The following is a 27992-nucleotide window of genomic DNA, read 5'->3' on the forward strand; positions in this document are numbered from 1 at the left end:
ATGTCTAGTTAATCTTGAACGAATGCTTATTAGATGCGAACAATCAAATCTAGTTCTTAATTAGGAGAAATGTCATTTCATGGTTAAAGAAGGCATCGTTCTTGGACATAAAATTTTAAAGGAAGGAATTGAAGTAGATAGAGCTAAAGTAGATGTAATTGCTAAACTTCCACATCCCACCAATGTTAGAGGAGTTAGGAGTTTTCTAGGGCATGCCGGTTTTTACCGACGTTTCATAAAAGATTTTTCTAAAATTGCCACTCCTATAAATAAACTCCTAGAAAAGGATGCTCTATTCATCTTTTTTCAGATGAATGCATCAAATCTTTTAATATTCTTAAAGAAAAACTCACTAATGCGCCGATCATGATAACTCCAAATTGGAATCTACCGTTTGAACTTATGTGCGATGCAAGTGATTTTGCAATGGGAGCCGTTTTAGGACAAAGGATTGAAAAACGATTTCAACCTATATATTATGCTAGTAAGACGTTACAAGGAGCATAAACAAATTACATAACTACTGAAAAAGAACTCCTTGCTATTATCTTTGCTTTTGACAAATTTCGTTCATATCTCGTTCTAGCTAAAACGGTGGTCTATACCGACCATTCTGCTCTTAGATACCTATTTTCGAAACAAGATTGCTAAACCAAGATTAATCCGTTGGATCTTACTCTTACAAGAGTTCGATATTGAAATCCGAGACAAAAAGGGAGCATAAAATCTCGCCGCTGATCATCTTTCTCGTCTTAAAAAACCTGAATTAGAAGTTCTAAATGAATCGGCAATACAAGACAACTTTCCTGATAAATATCTATTGAAGATAGATTATAATGAAATTCCATGGTTTGCAGACTATGCAAACTACTTAGTATGTAGATTCCTTGAAAAAGGATTGTCGTACCAAAAATGAAAGAAATTCTTTAGTGATATAAAACACTATTTCTGGGAAGATCCACATTTGTTTAAAAGTTGTCCCGATGGAATAATACGCCGATGTATATTCGGAGATGAAGCTAGTCAAATCTTAAACCATTGTCACACAGGACCAACAGGAGGGCGTTATGGGCCTCAGCTCACAGCAAGAAAAGTTTACGATGCTGGATTCTATTGGCCTACAATTTTCAAAGACGCACACCTTCTATGCAAATCCTGTGATGCTTGTCAAAGGGCCGGAAAAATAAGTCAACGTGATGAAATGCCACAAAATATCATTCAAGTATGTGAAGTATTTGACATTTGGGGTATTGACTTTATGGGTCCATTTCCAAAACCTCATAATAATCTCTACATTCTCGTTGCCATTGATTATGTATCTAAATGGGCGGAAGCACAAGCTCTCCCAAATAACGATGCACGAGTTGTAGTCAACTTTTTAAAACGTCTTTTTGCTAGGTTTGGAACACCGAAAGCTTTAATAAGTGATCGGGGTACTCATTTTTGTAACAATCAACTTGAGAAAGTTCTCAAAAGATATGGAGTAACTCATAAAATCTCCACTGCTTATCATCCACAAATAAGTGGACAAGTTGAAAATACCAACCGAGCTTTAAAACATATTCTAGAGAAAACCGTAGGATCAAATCCGAAGGAATGGTCCATGAAATTGGAGGATGCACTCTGGGCTTTTAGAACAGCCTACAAAACTCCAATTGGAACCACACCTTTTAGACTCGTTTACGGAAAAGCATGTCATCTTCCAGTAGAAATTGAACACAAAGCATTTTGCGCTTTGAAGACATGTAATCTTGATTTACATGAAGCCGGACGTCTACGATTAAGTCAACTAAACGAATTAGAAGAATTAAGACATGAAGCATACGAAAATTCATTAATCTATAAAGAAAGAACGAAGAAATGGCATGATAAAAAAATCAGAAGTTCAAAAGAATTTAAAGAAGGAGACAGAGTTCTTCTTTTCAATTCACGATTCAAGCTATTTCCTGGAAAATTGAAATCAAGATGGTCTGGACCATTCATAGTCAAAAGAGTTTTCCCATACGGAACAATAGAGTTACTAAATTCAATTGGGATTGAATTTAAAGTTAATGGTCACAGAGTTAAACATTACATACATGGTCCGACGGAAGTTGACAATGAAGTTAATCACAATTTCGACACCACAGCTAACTAAGTGTGGGAAGGTTCGAATCTTTTTAGGGTAATATGTATTTCTGTTAGAGTTAGATATTATGTTTTTGTGTAGTTCTCAAGAATGGAATCTGAATGGTCTTTCCCTAGCAGACCCTAAAGAACTAGTCTTCTCCCCCCATTCTGAATTTTTATGTTTTTAGGTTTTACGAGATGAAGAATTCCTGTGAACTAAACCATGGTCTAATGCTACATGCTTTGATCACTAAACGTAATAATGACACACTCCCGAGTGACCTGGTATCAGTAATAAGAGCCAAATTGGACGGAGTAAGAAAAGAACTCAGAAACGATCTTAATAAGTTACATTTTGATAAAGGAAAATCAAAATCCGCAGCGAAAAGAAGAGCACGACACCTTGAAAGATGTCACAAATGCGGAAAATGGTCACACGAAGGAAAATGCTCGACGAATCAGACATATTCCAATACCGAGTTCGTTACTTTATGCAGAGAAGGACCGTTCATATGTTTCGAAGAAAAATCGTTGAATGCTCGAGGTTATGCCTATGTAGCTATGGAAAACCAATTAGTCCGACTATCTTATGAGTGGGCTAAAGCAGGTCACTGAGAATTCTATCTCACAGGTAAGTATGTACAGTTTTTATTTTTATTTTATTGCTTTTAGCCTTTTGATAATAAACGCTAAATTGTTCGCTATAAAGTATTAAATTGATACTCAATAAAATTAGGTTTTGCGACCGAAATTATTGATATCATACAAAAATTTATTACATCACTGCGAAATTTACCGTTTATTCTTAAGGTATAAATATCTTTAATCAATCAACCCAAAATATTTCAGAAATTCGTCAGGAGTAAAACTAGGTAATATAGCCGAAATTACTTTACCGAAAAGAGGGGCGTATATTTTTGATAATATTTGATTGATTAAAGTGGGATAAAAGACCAAAAAGATTTTTAATTTTTATTTTTACTTTGTTTTTAAAATTAATATATTAATATTAAATTATTATTGTAAACTTTTTAAATCAATATATATTTAAGTTTGTAAATATTTGAAAAATTAATATTTTTAATATAAGTTTGTATGTATAAAAACAAATATATAATATAAGTTTGGTGTTAATTTTTAAAATTTAAATAATATGATTTTTTAATTTTATGCATTTTAAATTTAAGTTTGTGTGAATTTAAAAATAAAAATTTACTTTATTTCGTTAAGTTAAAAATATGATTTTTAAAATTCGTCGTGAGTTGAAAACTAGGTCGTTGAACCGAAATTGCTCTACCCAAGGGAGGGACGAGAATTTTTATTATCATTATTTTTAATCTTATTGAATTAAAGTATGCCAAAAACATTTAAAAAACTCAAAAATCTTTGCTTTTAAAACTGCGCTTAAAAATGACAAATTTTAAAATTTTATCGAGGGACGGACTAGGACAACGATCCGAAACGCCCTCATCCTAAAAACAAAATTTTAATTTTTAATATATATATTTTATTAGTAAAGGTTTTATATATATATATATATATATATATATATATATATATATATATATATATATATATATATATATATATATATATATATATATATATATATATATATATATATATATAGCATACCCATGCGATCGCATGGGTTTTGAACTGCAATTCCATGCGATCGCATGGATAGAAAAATCTGGCCAGGTACAAAACTCTCAGCGAGTTCTGCTCTGCACCACTCCACACACACACATACGCGAAAATACCCCAAAACCTCTCAAATTTCATCATTTTTTCACCAAATTTCTCGCTACAATCCGTTCTAAACATGAATTTGATAAGGAATTTATCAAAAAGGGTAACAATTTCACCCCTAGATCTCTTTAAATTTAATTTTTAGTGTTCTTGAGCTATATTTTACCTAATTTGATTTTGTTAATTTCTAGTGTAATTAGTGTTAAATTGTTAGTATATTATGCATGTATAACCTAGATTGATGCTATTTAACATGATTTGAAGCCAAAAACTTCAAAAATTTTAGAAATCTAGGGTTTGTGTTTTTGAGCAATTTGGGGCTTTTTGATATAAACAGGTTATGGCCGATTTTTTTCATGAATTATTGCTAAATTAAGTAGTGTAACATGTTTAGGTAGCTAAATGATCCAAACTTTGATCCTAAACATGATTTTTGAAGATTAAAGTGGACTTTTTAGGTCCAAAATTCATGAACTTGATTAATTTGATATAATTGCCATTTGAGACTTGTTTAATTGCTAGTAATGACTATTTTGACATGTTATTTGAGTTAAATGCTTATGAACTTTGTATACATTTTCATATATGCTTATTTGAAAAAGTGTAGAATTGTTAAAATTGTGAAAATGTGTATAAGTTTAATTTTGATTTAACATGTTATGGTAATTGTGTTAATTTGTTATTTTGCTAACACTAATGCATATTTGGATGCACAAATTTTGTGTTTAATGTGTTTTGCAGAGATTTACTAATACTGAAACTGGAGGTTCATCATCATCATCTAGACGACCTGCTCCAGAACATGAACCAGAAATGCAATACGAGCCCGAACAAGAACAACAACATGAACCACAACAACAGCCTGGTCAACACGTACCTTATTATGATCTGCTACAATTTGTTGATGCCTTCATAGTATTTCCGATACATCCACCAGTAGAATACCCAACAATTCCTGAACACACGTTGCATCCTAATCTGAGATTTGATAGAAGCTAGAGAGATTACCCATCATATCAAAGTAACAAATTCTAACTGATACCGAAAAATGTAGAAGTGCCGAGGGTAATCGATTGGGATCCTTTGGAAAGGGTCCAACTTGCTAACTCAGTTAGACAGCATTTGATCCAAAGGTATGGCAGCACTTCTTTTCACGATTGGGAACGTCTATTCACCATTAGTAGGCCTGTATATAAGGAATGGTGTGTTGAGCTCATGAGTACTATAGCGTTAAATGTAGATGTAGATAGATTAGATGATAGAAGTTTTCTTAGATTTATACTTGGCCGTAGGATGTACAGGATGTCCATGCTGGACATGGCCAGGGCTTTACAGATATATACTCCTGGTGAATTACTACTACCCAATTGTATGAATTTGATTTATCGTGGTGAAAGGGTAGATAGGAATTTTGACGCAAACGCCGTCTGGAGGCGTATGTCAAACTATAATGTTTTTACACTGGGAGGAAAACACTCCTACTTACATATTAACAAAGTCGAGCTTCGTATAATTAATAGATTTTTGGCTAACTCGATTACACAGAGAGGTCACAACAAGGAGAAAATGACCTTACATGATTTATTTTACCTAAAGTGTATTCGAGACCCAAGAAGTTTTGTTAATATCCCCTACTGTGTTGGTTTTTATTTATCAAAAATGGTGGAAGGAATTCAGGAAGGGGGGATTATAGGAGGAGGTATTTTTGTTACTCTCATTGGAGAGTATTTGGGTGTAGATAGGGACAAATGGGGTCCACTTTTGGAATGTAGGGAACATGTTGAGCCTTTAGGATTGAAGGTCTATCAGGGTGCTAAGGTATTAAAGAGCAGACGCAACCAGCCAGTACCCTATGAAGGTAGTCATCCTCAGGTAGAGAGAGTTTCAGATGAGGAAATGGAGGAAGTAGATAACAACAAGACGGAATGAACAAATGATGTGCACCATTTATCATTCAGCAAACAAACGCCAATATGTTTGGAAACTTCGGTAAAATTTAATCATTTTTCTACGCTAATCACCCTCAATAATTTAAATTGTTACTGATTTCTTGCAAATAAGGGCATTGCAAGATCTTAAGTGTGGGAAGAGGTTAAATTCTTTCGGATTTTAATTTTTTTTTTTAATTTAAACACTTGGTTACCATTAAAAAAATACTAGCAACGCAGTAGTTGTATTAGAATCTAGTGCTCTCTGATAATAAAGAACAGCCCTAGTCTTATATACTGACTACCCAATTCTAGTAAAATTTTTCAAAATTTTCAATTAAATGAATTCAAATTCATGTTTATACATATTTATGAACGATAAAACTAGGTGTTAACACCGAAATTATTGCTACCTCGGAAAGGACATAAATTGAGAAACAACCCAAAATGTTAGAATTCATTTAAAATGAAATAGAGGACAATAAAAAGGCAATAAAAAGGAAAATAAAAGCCAAGTGTGGGAAAAATTTACCAAGTTATTTAAAAACATATATCACATATTTTTGTACAAATAACTGAGGATACTTTTGTTTTGGACAAAATTAACCGTTTTACCCGATAAATTGTAAGATATTTGAAAGAAAGATGGATCTACACGATGAATCAATTCCATCGTTAAAAGGAAGTAAAGTCTTCCGAAAAAGACACGCGCTTCTTGATTTAGGTCAGGAAGTTGTCGTCCAGACAAGTTGTAGAGTCTACGAAAAACCTTGAAAAGTTTTCTCGAAAATCAGCTGGAAATCCACGGACCTCAGCATCAAACAGGGTCGCCAAGTGGTCAGACTTATCCTAACCATGAGAGGATCTGTCTCGTAAAATGGGGAGGGCGCCATGCAAATTAGCTTGATAAGACTAATGAATCAGACCCCCAGAAAGGATAATCTCCTTAAAGATTAAAAATCAGCTTTTAAGACTGATATTACTCAATCCTTGAGATTGACCTTAAAGATTGAGAATTACAAACTCATGGAATTCGATGATATCTAAACTCGAGCTTGAACGAGAAAATATTTTGATCAAATTACAAACCGATTTGTTTTCTGAAAACCCATTTTCAATGCGTTCATTACCATTGAACGTAAAATCCTAGGAATTCACCTGGAATTCATTAGGTCACCTGAACCAAATTGGGTGTCAATCGTAAGAACGGTGGTTGCATAGCATGGTCAAAGACAGGACCTTGTGCCAGATCGAAAAATTATAAGGGTGAGCTTTACTATTGCTCCTACCAAGGATAGTAATTGCATCCGACACGTTATAGACCATAATTAAAAGCATGTCAGGGGACATTGCCTTAACAGTTGCTTGTTCAACGCTTTCCTTTACAATCGGACGGTAGTTTACCGAAAGGTAATATACGGAGCAAGTATACTGGTCGTGTTGCTTTCCCAATACAAGGTTAGCAAGTGGGTAACACAAAACCGCAAGTTTTAAGCTAAAATTTTCAAATCTGAAACCCACCAAACCCACAAAAACATTTCGCAAACACCGGTGATGGGTTATTCCGGAAAACTTATCTAGGGTAAAAGCTAGATCGTATTTTCAAAAGATCAAATATTTTCATAAAGATCCAATTTCCTTAAGGATCTAAATTTTTATAGTCATGTGGGACTGTAAACCACATCGTTACTACCATTGTTCATACCGCCGTATAGAAATCACTGATGTACAAAGTGTGAAGAATAAAGAAGTGATTCTAGTATTTTTATTTCAAGACTATATTGCTTGAGGAAAAGCAACGCTCAAGTGTGGGAATATTTGATAATGCTAAAAACGAACATATATTTCATAGCATTATCCCTCAAGAAAGACAAGCTTTTAGTTGCAATTGTTCTATTTACAAGTGATATTCGTTTAAATAATAAAAGGTGAAGACAAAAGACAGATTCGACGAATTGAAGACACAAACGACCAAAAAGTTCAAAAGTACAAAGTACAATCAAAGTGGTTCAAATTATTGATGAGAAACATCTCAAAATTACAAGAGTACAAGACGCGAAACACAAAATACAAGATATTAAATTGTACGCAAGGACGTTCGAAAATCCGGAACCGGGACCAGAGTCAACTCTCAACGCTCGACGCAACGGACTAAAAATTACGAGTCAACTATGCACATAAATATAATATAATATTAAAATAATTCTTAAAATTATTTATATATTATATATTATATTTAAAACCGTCGGCAAACTAGGAAACAAGTTCATGTGAACTGGAAAAAGGGGCCATGCGATCGCATGGCCTGGAAGAGCATTTTCCATGCGATCGCATGGCAGTAGGTGGCTAGCCACATGCCTATAAATTTCGCAGTTTGGTGATCATATATCAATATATCTTTCCTCTATCTCTCACTCGTAAAATATATATATATATATATATATATATATATATATATATATATATATATATATATATATTATAATTTTAATATTAATTTTAATTTTAAATTCTAATAATAAGGGTATGTTAGCGAATGTTGTAAGGGTGTAAGTCGAAATTCTGTCCGTGTAACGCTACGCTATTTTTAATCATTGTAAGTTATGTTCAACCATTTTAATTTAATGTCTCGTAGCTAAGTTATTATTATGCTTATTTAATGCCGAAGTAATCGTGATGTTGGGCTAAATATTAAAATTGGGTAATTGGGCTTTGGACCATAATTGGGGTTTGGATAAAAGAACGACACTTGTGGAAATTAGACTATGGGCTATTAATGGGTTTTATATTAACTAAATGATACCTCGTTGATTTAATATATAGACTTACAATTTGACGTATTTATATATAACCACATACGCTTGACTGGGCACGGTGGGCAGGATATCTATAAATACCAATAATTGTTCATTTCACCGGACACGGGATTGGATTAATAGTTAATAGACTTGTTGAAACAGGGGTGGATTACATTCAAGGGTAATTGGTGTAATTATTAACAAAGTAGTAAAACCTTGGACTACACGTAGTCGATAACCTGGTGTATTCATTAAATAAAGTATTAAGACCTTGTTACAATTCGAATCCCCAATTAGTTGGAATATTTGACTTCGGGAATAAGAATAATTTGACGAAGACTCTCGCACTTTATGATTATGACTGATGGACTATTATGGACAAATCCGCATGGACATATCGAATAATCCAGGACAAAGAACAATTAACCCATGGTAATAAACTAAAAACAACACGTCGAACATCATGATTACGGAAGTTTAAATAAGCATAATTCCTTTATTTCATATTTAATTTCCTTTATTTCATATTTAATTGCACTTTTAATTATCGCAATTTTATTTACCGTTATTTATCGCATTTTTATTTATCAAAATTTCATTATCATTATTTACTTTACGCTTTAAATTAAGTTATATTTATTTTTAATAATTTACATTAGGTTTTAACTGCGACTAAAGTTTTAAAAATCGACAAACCGGTCATTAAACGGTAAAACCCCCCCTTTTTTTAATAATAATACTACTTATATATATTTTTGTATTTTTACAATTATAAGTTAAAAATATAGCGTTAAGCTTGGCTAAAGATCCCTGTGGAACGAACCGAACTTACTAAAAACTACACTACTGTACGATTAGGTACACTGCCTATAATTGTTGTAGCAAGGTTTAGGTATATCCACTCTATAAATAAATAAATAACTTGTGTAAAATTGTATCGTATTTAATAGTATTTCCTTGTAAAAATTAATACTATTTCATATACCCCTCGCATAACATCATGTACATATATATCAAAGTATGTTTAAAATATATTTACAACATTTTTAATATGTTTTAATGTTTTAAGTTTATTAAGTCAGCTGTCCTCGTTAGTAACCTACAACTAGTTGTCCATAGTTAGATGTACAGAAAATAAATTAATATATATTATCTTGACCCAATCCACGACCCAGTGTATACACGTCTCAGGCTAGATCACAACTCAAAGTATATATATTTTTAGAATCAACCTCAACCCTGTATAGCTAACTCTAACATTACTACATATACAGTGTCTATGGTTGTTCCAAATAATATATATACATGGGTCGATATGATATGTCAAAACATTTGCATACGTGTCTATGGTATCCCAAGATTACATAATATATTAGAATACATGTATAATACAATATAAGTTAGCTAGGATATGATTTGTATATAATTGTTACAATATTTCCCGTAGCTACAACAATCAAAAAATATCCAATCTTGTTTTACCCATAACTTCTTCGTTTTAAATCCGTTTTGAGTGAATCAAATTGCTATGGTTTCAAATTGAACTCTATTTTATTAATATAAACATAAAAAGTATAGGTTTATAGTCGGAAATATAAGTTACAAGTCTTTTTTGTAAGAGGTAGTCATTTCAGTCGAAAGAACGACGTCTTGATGATCATTTTGAAAAACATACTTCCACTTTGAGTTTAACCATGATTTTTGGATATAGTTTCATGTTCATAAGAAAAATCATTTTCCCAGAAGAACAACTTTTAAATCAAAGTTTATCATAGTTTTTAATTATCAAACCCAAAACAGCCCGCGGTGTTACTACGACGGCGTATGTCCGGATTTACGGTGTTTTTCGTGTTTCCAGGTTTTAAATCATTAAGTTAGCATATCATATAGATATAGAACATGTGTTTAGTTGATTTTAAAAGTCAAGTTAGAAGGATTAACTTTTGTTTGCGAACAAGTTTAGAATTAACTAAACTATGTTCTAGTGATTGTAAGTTTAAAACTTCGAATAAGGTAGTTTTATATATATGAATTGAATGATATTATGAACATCATTACTACCTCAGGTTTTGTGGATAAACCTACTGGAAATGAGAAAAATAGATGTAGCTTCAAAGGATCCTTGGATGGCTTGAAAGTTCTTGAAGCAGAATCATGACACGAAAACAAGTTCAAGTAAGATTTCCACTCGAAATAAGATTGTTATAGTTATAGAAATTGAATCAAAGTTTGAATATGAGTATTACCTTATATTCGAAAGATATCTTACTGTAAATAAGAAAGATTTCTTGAGGTTGGATGATCACTTTACAAGATTGGAAGTAAGCTAGCAAACTTGGAAGTATTCTTGATTTTATGAAACTAGAACTTATAGAATTTATGAAGAATACTTAGAACTTGAAGATAGAACTTGAGAGAGATCAATTAGATGAAGAAAATTGAAGAATGAAAGTGTTTGTAGGTGTTTTTGGTCGTTGGTATATGGATTAGATATAAAGGATGTGTAATTTTGTTTACATGTAAATAAATCATGAATGATTACTAATATTTTTGTAATTTTATGAGATATTTCATGCTAGTTTCCAAATGATGGTTCCCACATGTGTTAGGTGACTCACATGGGCTGCTAAGAGCTGATCATTGGAGTGTATATACCAATAGTACATACATCTAAAATCTGTGTATTGTACGAGTACGAATACGGGTGCATACAAGTAGAATTGTTGATGAAACTGAACGAGGATGTAATTGTAAGCATTTTTGTTAAGTAGAAGTATTTTGATAAGTGTATTGAAGTCTTTCAAAAGTGTATGAATACATATTAAAACACTACATGTATATACATTTTAACTGAGTCGTTAAGTCATCGTTAGTCGTTACATGTAAATGTTGTTTTGAAACCTTTAGGTTAACGATCTTGTTAAATGTTGTTAACCCATTGTTTATAATATCTAAAGAGATGTTAAATTATTACATTATCATGATATTATGATATATTAATATATCTTAGTATGATATATATATAGTTAAATGTTGTTACAACGATAATCGTTACATATATGTCTCGTTTCGAAATCATTAAATTAGTAGTCTTGTTTTTACATATGTAGTTCATTGTTAATACACTTAATGACATGTTTACTTATCATTTCATGATTAAACATAGTGTATCAATATCTTATTATGATTCATATGTATTTAGTAAGACGTTGTTATAACGATAATCATTATATATATATATATCGTTTTTGAGTTTTCTTAATTCAATAGTCTCATTTTTATGTATATACACATAGTTAAAATACCTAATGAGATACTTACTTATCATAATATCATGTTAACTATATATGTAACCATATAGATGTCATCATATAGTTTTTACAAGTTTTAACGTTCGTGAATCACCGGTCAACTTGGGTGGTCAATTGTCTATATGAAACCTATTTCAATTAATCACGTCTTAACAAGTTTGATTGCTTAACATGTTGGAAACACTTAATCATGTAATTATCAAATTCAATTAATATAAATAAACATGGAAAAGTTCGGGTCACTACATGAATCGCCACCACCACTTGCAAAGTAGTGATATATTTTTACAAAAAAGTGATCTGCTATTAAGCCCACCTTTGTCATATGGATGTAAAATACGATCCCATTTTATCCAGTTTATTTTGTTATCCGCTTCGGGGCCGCCCTAAAAAAATTTCTGTCTTTTGGATTCGAGTGTGGTGATTATATTGACGGGTGTGTGAAAGAGTGAGAATAAGTACAAAGGAATGCTACTTAGAACGGATTTGGTGAGAGTTAGACGTCCGCCAAAAGAAATGGATTTAGCTTTCCAATCGGAGAGCCTCTTGTCGAACCTTTCGGTGATCGGTAGCCATGTCGAGGCGTTTGAAGTAGGAATACCTATTGGAAGGCCAAGGTAGGTAAAAGGAGAAGATCCCGCAGAACAATTTATGTAAGATGCCATAGCATCTACTTCAGTTTTAGAGACACTGATTCCGTAAAGGTTGCTTTTTTTAATATTAACTTTAAGACCCGATATGTTTTCAAAACATTTAAGAAGTTTGGAGAGATATTTAGCATTTCGTTTACTCCACTCACCAACGAAGATGATATCGTCCGCGTATTGTAAGTGCGAAACGATTACATTATCATGGCCAACACTAAGGCCACGGAATTGTTCATTTGAAATGGCTCTTTTAGAAAGGAGGTTTAGTCCTTCAGCCGCGATGATGAAAAGGAATGGGGAGATAAGATCACCTTGTCCGATAACTCTCCCAGGAGAGAACTCTTTGGTTGAGGAACCGTTTATCAGAACCGATATTGTTGATGAGGAAAGGCATGCGTGAATAAAACTGATCCATTTGTTACCAAACCCATGGATCACATTGTGTCGAAGAGGAATTCTCATTCAACACAGTCAAAAGCTTTTTCGAAGTCTACCTTAAAAATAAGGCCCTTGCGTTTTTTACGTTTAAGTTCGTCTATTATTTCATTTGCAATTAAGACACTATCAAGGATGTTCCTACCTTTTAGAAAAGCGGTTTATTCGCAACCAATTACTTTGTGGATAACTTTGGAGAGGCGATTGGAAAGGATTTTGGTAAGGAATTTGTAGTAGCTCCCGATAAGACAAATTTGTCGGTATTCACTAAAACCGATGGGGTTCGGTTTTTTCGGAATATCTGTGAAGAACGAAGTGTTGCATCCCTTAGATATTTCGGAATTAGTCCATAACCAATGGTGTTGTTGCAATTGATTTTAAAGCCGATTCTTTTAAAAGATAAATAATATATGTCCTAATTATAAAACAAAAGGAATGCTAGAGGAGTGGTCATGGGTTTGCTTGTACAAGTTAATGGTAGCGGGTTCGAAACCCTGTGGCCTTTTTTTTGTTGTCGGAAACACGATTTTTTTAAAGCATAAATAATACATGTCGTAATTATAAAACAAAAACAATCTTAGAGAAGTGGTCGTGAGGGCTTTTATTATGCTAATGGTCGCGGGTATGAAACCCGGTGGCCTTTTTGTTTTGCTAGAGAAACTTAAAATTCCATTTATTTAAATAATAAATAAATAATATCGTATTTAAAATACAAAAAAAAAAAAAAATTTAATGGATGAATGATTAAGCGCCTTGCATTGGTACTAGATGGTCGTAAGTTTGAGTCACAGAAGCTTATTTTTTCAAATTTTTCTTTTTTCTTTTACAAAATTCGCATAGCTTTTAGATGGTCCAATCACACTTCAACCGTGTCGAAGCGCGATGACCCTAAAACTTTGTATGATTAAAACTGAAGTTTGCCATTTTAATGTTATTCCTAAATGCTTCAATAGGAAAGCTACCTACAAAGTTGGAACTCAAGTAATTTGCTATTTTAGTGGGGACAATGTTCAATCAAAGATCTAATAAACTAATAAAATTAATATAAGATATATGAGTTTTTGCTTTTGTCTCATCACTTTAACGTATGATATATGAACCAGTGATTTCCCAAGCTTACCTACCATTTTTGTGACACATGTAACCTACATTGTTAAGTAACAAAAAGATGTTCTACTCAAAGTTTATGAACATGGCAAGGGTAGGGTCATTAACACTTTCAATAAACTAATGAGCATATAGATTTATACTCCGTATCAAGTTTTCTAGCATGTAAAATGCCGATGTTGTAGCGTTGATGAAAAAATTTATTTACGGAGTAATAGTATTGGAATCCGATTTATTATATCAGATTTCAAATAGAAATCCAATTAATATTTAATACATTAATATTTTATAATATTAGTTTTTATTTAATTTTAAAAATAGGATCCCACTATTTACTACGTAGTATATTTATTTATTTTATTACAATATTTTGTTTATGAGTAGATAGTAACTCGATAGGTTAAATTATTGGTGAGAATCTTAACCTTTCACTAACAGGCGCAAATGAAAACATAATTAATGACTTTTACATGTAAGTGTACATAAATAAGTTGTATTTGAAACCACCTACAATAAAAACATAAATCTTAACGAATAAATTAAATAACATGTTATGCCGGCTATTCATTTTAATCATCTTATTAGGACCATGATCATAAGTTAAAAACATCGATATCTAATGTCGATATCAACAAACATACGCATAGTTGTGCACAAATACAAAAACATTACCTTGTATCCTTAATTCCAACAAGCATTTAACAATTCTAAAAAGAACTTTACGCGCTTTTGAAAAAGTCGAAGAGATCAATAGAAATTAGTAGTAACAATTTGTTCGACTCTCATATTTTTGTATGATTTTCTAGTTTAATTTTAGTATTGGATTGGATATTTGTATTGTCAACGGCAGCATGTATTTAAATAAGATTACATGCATACTATTAGCAATGTATTAAGTTTGTAGCATTAATTTGACACATTTGATGTATTTATACAAAGTCAAAAGTACAAAAAGTATTATAAAGAATAGCATTATTGTTTGGCATATTATTGGAACATACCAGATTTTATCCTCTAAATTGACTTTGAATTGGATATTAAATGTACTTTTTGTAGTTCATGCCCCAATCACTGAGTGATCCTACTCCGTATGGACCGTATTTAATTAGATGTTTATGCAAGAACTAAGCTAGCTAGTGGGTAACATAATTGATCGACGAGTGTTTTTATTATAAGATCTAATAGACATTTCCATTTTCTTTTATATAAAAAAAAACTATAAGATTAATATTAAAAAGATGAAAGATACCAAACAAGAATAAACTGAAAACTATAGACCAAGACACCAAACAAAAACACAGCCAACCTAAAAAAGTAAACCAAGAAAATGACCTACACCAGCTAACAAAACCAACCAAGAAAATTCGAACGATACCAAATAAACACAATAACAAAGCAAAACCGGAAAAAAACAAAGAAGCACAAAACTAATCCTAATGTAAGCAACCTTGGAATCATCACCATCCACATCTTCAAGCTCATTCATGAATAAAGAGAATCGTGCCAATTCAATCCCTGGATAACCTTTCTTTTCTCTCCGAATTATCAATTTAGATTATACTTTCGCGAAACTAAAAGGACGAGTACGCTTAAAAGTAGAAGCATCATTGCCTTGAACCTTCTTACCCGAACAAAAACTCACACATGAAAACCCGCTACGTTTCAGCAACAACACGATTAGTACCACCACAATTTGTAGGGATTAAGTCAACAAATTAAACACATCATCAATACCATTGACAAACTTCGAGCCAACCTTATCTCGATCAGCCACGTTTTGTTGATTGATCAGTGGATTTACTCCAAATATTTTTTTTGAAAGACAACAATTATATTTATATATATATATATATATATATATATATATATATATATATATATATATATATATATATATATATATATATAGTAGAGGGATCAAATGAGAACTTTTTTTGTGTGAGAACCCTGAGAACTCAAAAATACACTGAAATTCGAACAAAAATGGGAAATTCGAGCAAAAAACTCCATATTCGAGCAAAAAATAGGACACGTACGAGCAAAAAACATGATAGTCGAGCAAAATTGGAGAAAGTCGAACAAAAAAAAAGAAGGACGAACAAAAATTTGATATTCGAACAAAAATTGTGATATTCGAACAAAAATGTGTTCTACATTTTTGAAATTCGAACGCAAAAATGTAGAACACATAGGTAGTCGAACAAAAATGTGTTCTACATTTTTTTTTCGAATTTTTTTTTCTCGACTATGAAATTTTTGTTCATCCGTGTTTTGTATTTTTGCTCGAATTCCCTTTTTTTTGTGCTCGAATTCTCTTTTTTTGCTCGTCCGGCACCTTTTTTGCTCGAATTTCAGTGTATTTTTAAGTTTCTAGAGTTCTCACTATATATATATATATATATATATATATATATATATATATATATATATATATATATATATATATATATATATATATATATATATAACAAGATGCTAGCGAATACAAAACGAGGCCCCAAAATGACACAACTTACAAACTAAGCATGACTTAGCCAACCAACTCGAATGAACGAGACAATCCGCGATTTAAAAATAATCAAATTAGTGTTACAATCATTCGGAGTGTTCATCAGTTCAATTTTGGTGTTCGATTTTTTCTTTCTATTCGCAAAAAGAAAATCATAGCGAAACTGAATTCAATTTTGAAATTGGAACTAATAGAAATAAATTTAAATTCGAGTCGGTTTCGGTGAAACCTAAAAACAAAACAAAAAATCATAATTTAATTACAACAATCATTAAAAGTCGATTTTGTATTTGACTTTTTGTATGTACCAATTTTTAATTATATATATATATATATATATATATATATATATATATATATATATATTTTTTTTTTCCTACCCTCGGTTAGAGGAAAATTAATGGCTTTCTCTATCATCGGATGGAGAAACGACTTTCGTTTATATCTTATTGTCTTATTGCTAGATGATTGCTTAATAATATATCACCTAACTCTTATTGCACATTTATGAGAATGAGTGTTGTTGTAAATATTTATAATTTATTAACTCTTGGTTGTATTTGATTTTGAATTTGATTTTCAGTTCAACTATATTATGATTTATATATAAAAACGAAATTGAACCAAAGGGCCTTTAGCCTAGCGGTATCGATGAGCCTCTATGACTTTGAGGTCGTGAGTTCGAGTCTCATTTATCATATTATTCGAGTAAAATTATGTAGGGTGTGTGAGTTTGCCGTTTTAAAAAAAGAATCGAAATCGAACCGGAAACTGAATTCAGATTTGCTAATAAAAACGAAAACGACCAGAAGATCGAATTCATATGTAGTTTGACTTTTTCAGTTTCATTCGGTTCAAATTTCAATAGAAACGGTTTTAAACCGAATTACAATTCACTTATTATAAAAAAAATCAAATTATTATCATTATTGATTCACTAAACCAGATATAATCGGCCAAATTAAATCTGACTTTATGCGTATTTTTTACGAATACAATTCTATTATTATTATTATTATTATTATTATTATTATTAATTATTATTATTATTATTATTATTATTATTATTATTATTATTATTCTATTTTGATTGAAACGAGATAGGAACCCCACGCATTGTGGCAGACGTAATATTTTTTTATTTACCAAATTATTTTTTGTGTATTAAATACTAATAATTGTTTAATGGAGCAACAAAATAATAAAAAGTTAACATATATATTGTAACTAAAAACAATTTTAAAAGTCCCATTTTTTTGTTTACATTATTATCGATAGACATAAAGGAGGGAAAAAATAGAAAAAAAAAAGAAACATTTTGAGGTGGGTAAAAAAAATTGTTGAAAAAAATATTACTTGGTACTATTCACTTGCCTTGGAACCAATCACAACTTGCCAAGACATGAGTTAGCAGGTAGCTGGAGTTGAAAATGGGAGCTAAAGCTGAAGCTTATTATTCAAACTGAAAGCTAGAGCTTTTTTTTAAGTATTTGATAAAGTAGCTGGAGCAAGAAGCTTATTGTTGTGAAATGACTTAAAAAGCTAATGTATAAAATGTAAAATAATATATTGAAGGGTTTTTTAGTAACTTTATTTTTCATAAGCTCTACTTTTTTCTTCAAAAGATAGTTGAGAAAGGTTTATTTTTAAGCTCTACAATTTTAGATAATCTCTACGTTTTTTTTTGTTACCAAACAATGCTTAAAACAATTAACTCTTTAAAATCATAAACTTTACTTTTTAAGCTCGTATAAGTTCTACTTTAGTGTCATCGAAATACATCCAAAATATAAGATTCACCTTCTAGCTTAAAAATATGCTCAAACTTTCAACTCCAACTGTATGTCTCAACTACAAACTTCAACTCGAGTTAGAAGATATTTTCATCCAAACTCACATTTAGTTAGAGGTATAAGAAATCTAGACCATTTGGCAACTTGCACGAGGTGTGTGTCTATATGAAGAAAGATTTGGAAGTAACATTACCCGAATGGGAAGGAACCATATGATTGAATATTTGATCAAATCATTTATTCGTTGGCTTTTTCACCAATCGTATTATATTGTACGGACACTTGCTACAAACAGAAATCTAAATTAGTGCAGCAACCTTTAAATATTGCTGTAAGAGTAACAAAACCACAACAATTTACTTTTTATACGAAAATGATAAATACACCTAACAATATTACATAATCTTCTTTAATTAATAATTAATAATTAATAGTATTATTTAATTAGATTAACTAGATACTATATTTTAAAATAATGTAAAAATAAAATAATAATAATATAATAATATATTAGTTGAAAATAAGTAGTACATGAATAAATTATTAAATTATATGGAGCAAGCGGTTAATTGAACTTAAATTTTTATACTATCAAAAGAATTATAGTCTAGCAGTATTCGAGGAGTCTTTAAATAAAAAAAGTTGAGGGTTCAATTCCCGCCGTGAACATATTTGTGAATTAATATAGATGACGAATGTGTGGGTTGTAGTTCTAAAAAAATCTGTGATATTATGAGTTATGATGATGATGATATTATTAGAATATCATTTTTGTAATTTGGTAAGGCGTTTTGAATAATGCACTTTCTCTTGTAATTTTAAAATTCTATTCTATAACATTTTTAAATATGAGAAATGATATTTTCACACAAATTTCACACAATTTTATTAATTTTCTTAAATGAACCAATAAAAAATGAATGAGAAAGATAGAGAGAGAAAAATAAAATTATTATGATTGGTGGATATGATTTACCATTTTGTGTAAAAATTGTATGAGTGTAAAATATATAAAATAAATAAATGTACCCTTCTAGTAACACTACTTGAGCATATATCACATGCCATTATATTTTAACTAGTAAGACGTTCAGTCGCACGTTGCTACGGTATTTTGTTAGTTTTAGTATGGTGATAACATGTGCGTTGGTGCAAGAAATGGTTTCGCTTCATATATTTATTACTACAATTCGCACATTAACGATTAATACAAACATTTTATTAATGAAAAGTAAAAGACACATACATACTCCGCTAAAATTTATGAAAATAAAGTTGAGACAACTTGCAGATTAATAAAAAACATTTCTTTAACAGTTTAAAAAACTAAAAAAACCATATTTTAAAGGGCTACGATAAATGATTTCGCTATATACCACTTCGAGATGGTTTAAAGATCGGGTCTCTGTAACGTGGTTCAGGTTTCGCCCGAAAGCTCATGAATACGTGAAAATGACTGGGTAAGTAGGTCATCTTCCTGACTGTGATCCAAATACTTGCCATTCAACAAAATAATAATAGTAATAATAATAATTATTATTATAAATATAATATACTAAAGATATGAATTAATAACAATAATTCTTATTATAATGTTAATAACATATCAATATCAATATTAATAAGTAAGAAACACTAAGATTTGAGTAAATCATTATGGTTGTCATTTTATTCCTGAGTGTAATTAATTAAGAGTGTGTTTTAGTATATAAGAGGAAATGACATAATATTAATTGAAAACTTTTATTTTATAAAATGTACACTTCTTCACTTTTAAAATGTTGCATAATTTAATAAATTTCATATAACAAAACATTAGTTATCATATCAAATTAGCATCTCATAAGACTGATTCTAGTGGAGCGTTAAATTGAACCCGTCAAATGAGCTGGCGTCAAGTGACGGAGTCTAACACCATTAATGGGGTGTCAAAAATTGATGGATCCAAGCGTCAGTTACATATTCAACGAAAAGGAATGTGGCGTGAGATTAATACCCAACCAATCAACGATTTAATAAATATTTATTTTTTTCACCAAATTTTCAATCAAATTTAACCACATCACCCTCTAAATATTTGACATTTGAAGTTAATGAGAGGTCAAATACAATCACAATCAAAAATTTATCTTTTTATCAAAAAATACACAATTTATCTCTGACATCACCATCACCATCAAAGTTAGGAATAGTCTAATAGCAAATTTCATTAAGGGCATAGTAAAACTATTTCAAGTAGAGTTTTTATGATCAATATTTAAATTGAGAAAAATACTGAAATGGGAAAATAGCCTACTTTTTAGTTCTCATAAAACAATACGTAGTACTTCTCAGCTCTTTATAAAAATATTCGGAGTAATCTTTAACTTTCACACATGATAAAGTTTAATGGGCATTCTTTTTTATTTAAAGATGGTAGGGTTAAAATTATATAAAAATGAAGCATAACTTGAGTGTAGAATGAATAGATAAAGGGTTTATTATTGGGAGATTGGGCACACAAAATTTCTCTATTTACTCAGTATCATTACTCCTCCTTTAGGGATTCTATTCCTATTTCTCTTTCTTCAAAATTAGAATCTTGGTTTCAAACATCCCTCTTTTTACTAGGTTTGTTTTCCTTCTATTTCTTTCTATAACTGTATCTTTCTTGTTATTGTCACCATCCTGTTTCAACAGAATATACCACTTTGACTTTTATGCCAGTTTCTTTAGTAGTTATTTTATCTGGGTTCATCATAAAGTTAGGATCTTGATATGTAAGATTGCAATTTGAATTGGTTAATGTACTGGGTTGTTGTTATTCTTTAATGGGCAGTGTCAAAATTTGATCTTTTTAATTGTTTGTAACTTAAAATACTTGGTTAAAACATTAATGAAATGAAACTAGTTTGTAATCTTGCTTTATCTTTGTTTTTTGTAAATGGATAATGAACTGTATTTGGATAGAGGGTTAACTGGGGAAATTAATGATTTTTATGAAAAATTAAAACTTGCAGGAATTCAGTTGGTTTTCTGTTAATAAAAGTTCAAAATTTGAAAATGGGCTCTGTGTATTATAAAGAGCTTGATGATGTAACTGCTTCAAATCAGGTTTGTGCTTTGTCATCCGGGTCGGGTCCTTGGTGGAGTGGACTTGTGGCTCAATCCACTTTTGAAGATTCGGTGGTCCGAAATAAGACTTCATCAATGGAAAACTGCGGAGAACAACTCATGGCAGTTGCACCTAAACCGTTGGCTCGTAACACGGATCATAAAGGAAATATGACTCACTTCGATATATTTTCTGGTATTATGAAGTTATATCTTTACAATTTGGTTTATATTTTGTCTAAAATCGCGTTTAGGAACAATAGTAAATATAAGTTAATCTTGAAACCAAATCATAGGGTACATTGCTATTACAATATTTGACTGTTGCCTATGGATGCTTTTAAATTTAAGCATGAATTATGTAATTATAGAGTTGTATTTAAAGTTTTTATTGACGAGACCGGAGATTTTGTGTGGATTTAGGTGACACTAAGGATTCGTCAAACGGGCATAAACCAGTACCGGTGCAATTTCAGGCTGCTTTTGTTATGCAATCTGCTCCTCAAGCGTATGGTGGTCATCTTGAGCTTGGGTTTTGTCAGCCAGATTTGGTATAGATTTGCCCTTATTAACTATGTGGTCTTTGTTATATGATTTTGATTTTGATGCTAATATGTTTTTTATTTTGATTAATTATGATAGGTATGTGGCAAGTATCCATACGGAGATCAATATTATGGCATGGTTTCTACTTATGGACCTCAAATCGCGGTGTGTTATCTTTGAGCTAACCTATTTAATTGGCTTTCATCTCACTTAGATTCAAATTTTAGATGATAATCTATAATCGTTACGAGTATTATGATTAGGTAACCACTCACTCTGATAACTCCATCAAACATACGTACAATATTTAACCAGTAGGATGGTTAATACTAGAGGTGGCATTTTTGACCCACTATCGTATAAATGGGTCAATTTGGGTTTGTTTTATTTCATAAAATGTCAAACAGAAAATTAGCTATGGGGAATGTGTGGATGGCACTAATGGATCAAACAGGCCGAAAGTACTAAATAGTCAATATTTTGATGCATACAGCCACCAAATCAAATTATTCAACTTTCAGGATATTATTGATATAATATTATGTTTTTACATGATCGTACACTTAACCCACTAGTTATGTATGTAGTATAAAAAAAGAAAAAAAAAAAAAAGTGTTGCGGGTCAAAATCAACCCTGCCTAGTCCAGCCCGTTTCTATCACTAAAACAAGTTAACCTGTTTCAACCCGTACCTGTTTCAAGATAATTCCAATATTCACATTCTACCATCAGTATACTATCTAGTGACAAGTATGATCTTAATCTAATAGTACACAAGTTTAACAAGGTGTATTTGAATTTCTCACAGCGTCTGATTTGCTTTTCATTTCAGGGTCGGGTTATGCTGCCTTTGAACTTAGGCACCGATGATGGGCCTATATTTGTGAACGCTAAGCAGTATAATGGAATAATCAGGCGCAGACGATCCCGTGCTAAGGCAGAAATGACAAAAAAGGTTACCAAAAGTCGTAAGGTAAGTTAACAATTTAAATGACATTTTACCCAATGACCTCGTATTCTTCTTCAGGGCCGTCTCATTAATTTCGGAGGCCATGCTCGAAACATAATGGGCCCTTATAAATGTTAAACTTTTCATATTCAATACATATAAAAAGATAATACTACTTAAAAGTTATTGATGAAAAAAAAAACGTATCACAAGACCAGAAGAAAAATAAGTCTTTTAAGTAGATATGAAAAGATAATACTAAAAATTTAACAACATAAAAAGTAATCCATAGAAAAAATAGTTTTTTCAATATTTGGGCCCTGTTCGGTTGCACACTTTGCACATGTTCTTGATATTGATTATTCATTTGGCCGTTATATGCAGCCTTTTCAGCATCTGTCACGCCATCTCCATGCAAAACGTAGACCACGAGGGTGTGGGGGCCGTTTCTTGAACACCAAGGAACTCGAAATGTGTAAGATTCAAAACTTGGATCTTCCCGCAGGTTCTCAAAGATCCGAAGTTTTGCAATCTGATCACGAAACAAACGGGAGTAGGTCCCACATGTCGGGATCTGAGGTGACAAGCATGTTCTCAATGGGCGATCTTAATCATTTCCCGATGGGCGATCTCAACCATTTCCCTATTGGTAATCTCGGAATTTCGGATATGATGATGTCAGGCAATGACATTCATGGTTTCGGCATGAACAACAAATGGGTTGCAGCTGCTGCCGGTGGTGGGAGCCACTGCAACGTGGCGATTTAATGTCATGTGGGGCCCGGTGTGTCAGCACACCGGGTCCCGTACTTTGATAGTCAAATGGAATCGGGTCGACCCACTGTTTGGCTAGGCAAATCATCCTTGGCTTTTGTGTTAAGGTTGTATCTCTAACTTGAATTGCCCCTGCAAATGTTGTTTGTTTGCAGTGTTGGGAATTGTTTTAGTGATGCTAAAAAGCCTTAATGCATTTGGTGGACAAACACTTCTTAAGGAAATGTTTGTTTCATCTTTTGTATAAATACTCTGTTGTTGTTTGAAATAAATTATGGGTTAGCTGATATGTTGCTAGGATCATCAATTAAGGTGCTCCTGCAAATATTAGTAACACTTTCAGACCTTGAACTTTTCGAAGTTGCCCCTCCGTTGTGAGCGGTTGCATCGGGTATTAGGTGTTGCTAGCAATATACATGTGATCCCATTCACCGTTGCTGTAAAACCGTGCCGTTTTACTGTAAGTTTGTGTGTTTCTGATTTTCAAACTTTTGAGATATGCAATGTTGTTATGTTGTTTGTGTGTATAGGTTGGTATTGTGTCATTGTTGGGTTACTTTGTAACATAACATGGATGTTCGTGGTTGGTATGTACATTTCTTTTATTTGTTTGGTCTTATAACACCGGGCATCATCTGTGCAACAAACTTGCGTGAATGAGTAGTTAGACTTGTCAGTATCGTAACCGAAGCTTTTCACCATCATATCAACATCACATCACTACTACACACTATAACTAACTAATGACTAAATTACAATTAAACACTATCTATCATAACATTTATGGGGACCCTTACCTACATCGGGCATGTGAAACAAACTTTCTTTGTTTGTTTGCATATGTAATTGTCCGTGCAGACTACACGGACAATTACATACGCAAGCACACAAATGCAATCTATTCAGACTTGTTAGAGTGGGCTATTCTGCCATCACTATGGTGGGTGATCAAGTATATAAATGCCCGAGTGCAAAATCCTTGAGGATTCGGGTTAGTAATCCGTGGTTAACCCTAGCTTAGCTGATATGAAAATTTTGAGAGTGTGGTTAACGGCTAGTCGTCGGCCGGTGGGGCTGATCGACAACAATAGGGAAAAGTCATACATAAAGCGTACACATAAGCCCAAATGATCGACAATTCCTCTCGTGATCCGACCGGTAACCATAAGGTTTACCACCTCAATCTGTTTATGAAGAGAGGATTAGAGTATTTAGGAGAGATGATGGGCCGCTAACGGACCAAGCTGAAGTTTCAGGCGCAATAGGCTAGCGGGACCAAAGTGAGAGGCCTTTATGTGGCATACCAAATTACTAAATAATTGATATAATGTGTATTTTAAAAGTTGAAGATTAAGACCACCGAGACACTGTCTGAGTGGTACAACTTCTATGTTGATCCTGGGCCACGTCCTTGAAATAATAGGCGGATGTTCGAATCCTTGAAGGGGAGGTTTTTCAAGGGTTCTGTTGTGGTGAATAAGGTGTATGCCCTTAGCCACTCAGTTTAATCCAAAGCATACCGGGTACTCAATTCGGCGATGGTGTGTGAAGTGTTTCCTCCTAACGCGTGTGTGAGTGACAAATGACAGAATTCGATGTTAATTTCCGTTCAAAAAATTGTTGAAGGTTAAGTATAACAGTATTTACACAAATTCGATGTCAAAAGCACCTATGTTTAACTGGTTATTTTCTAATCAACTTCCATTTAGACGGTATAAAAGTACTACAAACGTTCCTTTACGATCCGATTATGGGTGTGTTTGGATGAAAGTAGCTGGAGCTGGAGCTTGTAGCTGGAGCTGAAGCTTATGAGATAGAGCTGGAGCTGGAGCTTATTTTTTAAGCTGGTAGCTGGAGCTTATTATTTTTTATAAGTGTTTGGTAAACTAGCTGGAGCTTATTTTCCAGTTCATAAGCTCTACTTTTTTCATAAGCTACTAAAAGTAGCTTATTTTTTCAGAGCTTATGATTTTCATAAGCTCTACTTTTTTTCTCTACCAAACGAAGCTTATGACTTGGAGCTTATTAAAATCATAAGCTCAAGCTCCTATAAGCTCCCATAAGCTCGTCACCCAAACACACCATATAAAAGAAAATTATTAGTTTGCATTGTGAAATTAAATAATAAACTAATAAATGGACGATGTTTTCTTTAGGTTACTCACAAATGACAAGTATTTTTATTAAAATGTATGTGATTTAATCGGATTGTAAGAACGACAGGACGTCAATCACTTAATGGTTAATGTGGAATGTAAAAGTAACTAATCATATGTGTCTGTAATATGTAATCTGTAGTTTCTATTAAAATCCTAAAATGATGATATCATTATTAGACTAATTCTTTTGTTAAAAGATAAACCAAAAAACAAAAGAAAAAAAAATCTAAGCATTGTGGGTGATGTTATTAATCTAAATAATTTTGAATTAAAATTAAATCTTATTAATTAATTATTATTATTAAATCTTATTAATAAATATTTTAATTATTAAAATTTTATAATTTTGAATTATTTTAATCAATTATTTTGAATTTAGTACGAGAAGTTATAAAAGTTAGGTAGAAAGAAACTAATTCTAAATTTATATTTTAATTTACACTTTTAAAATAAAATGACAACCAATATTATCTCTTATGATTGGATGTGGATTGTTTACCATGCATTTTAGGTGTTTGATGAAATGTTCAGCTAACGAGTTTCTTAGACGGACTCTGTGGTTCCATGGGTATTAAACTAAATAACTTTAGCATTTACGTTCACTTAATACCTAAAACATATCATTAAACTGTTTCGTTTAAACAAACTCGTGATTCCACGGGTCATTTCACTAGTAAAATAGATACAGTAATGAATCGAAGAGTTGAAGTTAGAGCATTTTGTTTTAATGGGGGGAGGTCTCAAGTTCGAGTCTCTCCCCTTAAAAATATTCGTGAGATTTATTTCCTGAAAGCCGAATTGCCCCGGGGAAGGTTTTACCGACCCGTATTCAGGACCCAGGTCCGACCGCCTGCCTCTCGGGATGGTATAAAGTTCGGATCCCTGTAATGCGGTTCAGGTTTCCTGCCCGAAAGCGCGTGCGTGCGTGGCAAATGAGAGTATTCGATGCTAATAACTTGCCTTTCAAAAAAAAAAAAAAATTTTGTGTCAGCTTTAGATCATACGATTTGTTAGGTATACGTCTCTATAATTTAGTTATGACCCATATTAGATTTTGACCAAATGTGCTTTTTGTTAGTACTATTTTTGTTTTATTGTATTAAATCTGGTGTTTATCCTTATTTTGTTTAAACTATGTAAAGGTACAATCGAATTAATTGTAATTTGTAATTGTAAATCCAGTTTATAATGTTGTATTAATATATATATATATATATATATATATATATATATATATATATATATATATATATATAATGGGTTAGCTTTTCAAGCTTTAACGGTACGGAAATACAAATTTTAAAAGAAATATAAACAGTTTAAGTGATAGCAACATGTGGAGAACATGGATTAAGTGCTGGCGTCATTCGATAAGATCATCCGTTCTTATCAATGATAGTCCGTCTTTAAAATTCTCTATGCGTGTGTTTGAGTGACGAGCTTATGGGAGCTTATAGGAGCTTGAACTTATGATTTTAATAAGCTCCAAGTCATAAGCTTCGTTTGGTAGAGAAAAAAAGTAGAGCTTATGAAAATAATAAGCTCTGAAAAAATAAGCTACTTTTAGTAGCTTATGAAAAAAGTAGAGCTTATGAACTGGAAAATAAGCTCCAGCTAGTTTACCAAACACTTATAAAAAATAATAAGCTCCAGCTACCAGCTTAAAAAATAAGCTCCAGCTCCAGCTACAAGCTCCAGCTCCAGCTACTTTCATCCAAACACATCCTATGTAGGCGATTTTTTTGTCCTCTTTCTTCTTTAATCATGGTCATGAGGGGCTTCACTTGGCATTGAACGACGCTATAAATTCTAAAATTTCAAAAGGAGCTTTGATTGGAAAATTTAAATATATTGTTTCTCACTTATTTGCTGCTGATGTGGCTTTATTGATGAAATGGAGTGGACATGATATGGATATTTTGATATGATTTTTCCATATTTTTTGGAACTTATTTCTATAAAGTGAATATTTTTCAATGAGTTGAATCATTCTCATTAACTACAATATAAAAAATATAATGGGTTGGAACCCTACAGACTATACAATAAAAGTGGGCTATGGGCTAAACATATAAAATTAACC

At 31.9% G+C, this 27992-nt stretch overlaps 1 protein-coding gene across 2 annotated transcripts; it reads left to right on the forward strand.

Moving 5' to 3' along the window:
* The first annotated feature begins 20914 nt into the window (after positions 1-20914).
* On the forward strand, positions 20915-24357 carry LOC139855472 (nuclear transcription factor Y subunit A-10-like). 2 transcript variants are annotated; one of them, XM_071844699.1, is made up of 6 exons: positions 20915-20999; positions 21483-21678; positions 21906-22033; positions 22125-22193; positions 22860-23000; positions 23361-24357. In XM_071844699.1, the coding sequence occupies exons 2-6, from the start codon at positions 21579-21581 to the stop codon at positions 23742-23744; spliced, it is 822 nt and encodes a 273-aa protein (XP_071700800.1). In that variant the 5' UTR covers positions 20915-20999; positions 21483-21578; the 3' UTR covers positions 23745-24357. The 2 variants fall into 2 exon arrangements, with proteins under 2 accessions (XP_071700800.1, XP_071700799.1); XM_071844698.1 differs by having other exon boundaries at positions 20936-20999; positions 21389-21678.
* The last annotated feature ends 3635 nt before the right edge of the window (positions 24358-27992 follow it).

The sequence above is a fragment of the Rutidosis leptorrhynchoides genome, chromosome 6 (genome assembly GCF_046630445.1).
Source record: "Rutidosis leptorrhynchoides isolate AG116_Rl617_1_P2 chromosome 6, CSIRO_AGI_Rlap_v1, whole genome shotgun sequence".
Taxonomy (NCBI): Eukaryota; Viridiplantae; Streptophyta; class Magnoliopsida; order Asterales; family Asteraceae; genus Rutidosis; species Rutidosis leptorrhynchoides.

Coding starts and splice junctions, on each gene's coding strand:
- LOC139855472 (XM_071844698.1), top strand. CDS start 21,432: ATGGGCTCTGTGTATTATAAAGAGCTTGATGATGTAACTGCTTCAAAT. Junction 21,679..21,905: donor TCACTTCGATATATTTTCTG/GTATTATGAAGT, acceptor GTGTGGATTTAG/GTGACACTAAGGATTCGTCA. Junction 22,194..22,859: donor CTTATGGACCTCAAATCGCG/GTGTGTTATCTT, acceptor TTTTCATTTCAG/GGTCGGGTTATGCTGCCTTT.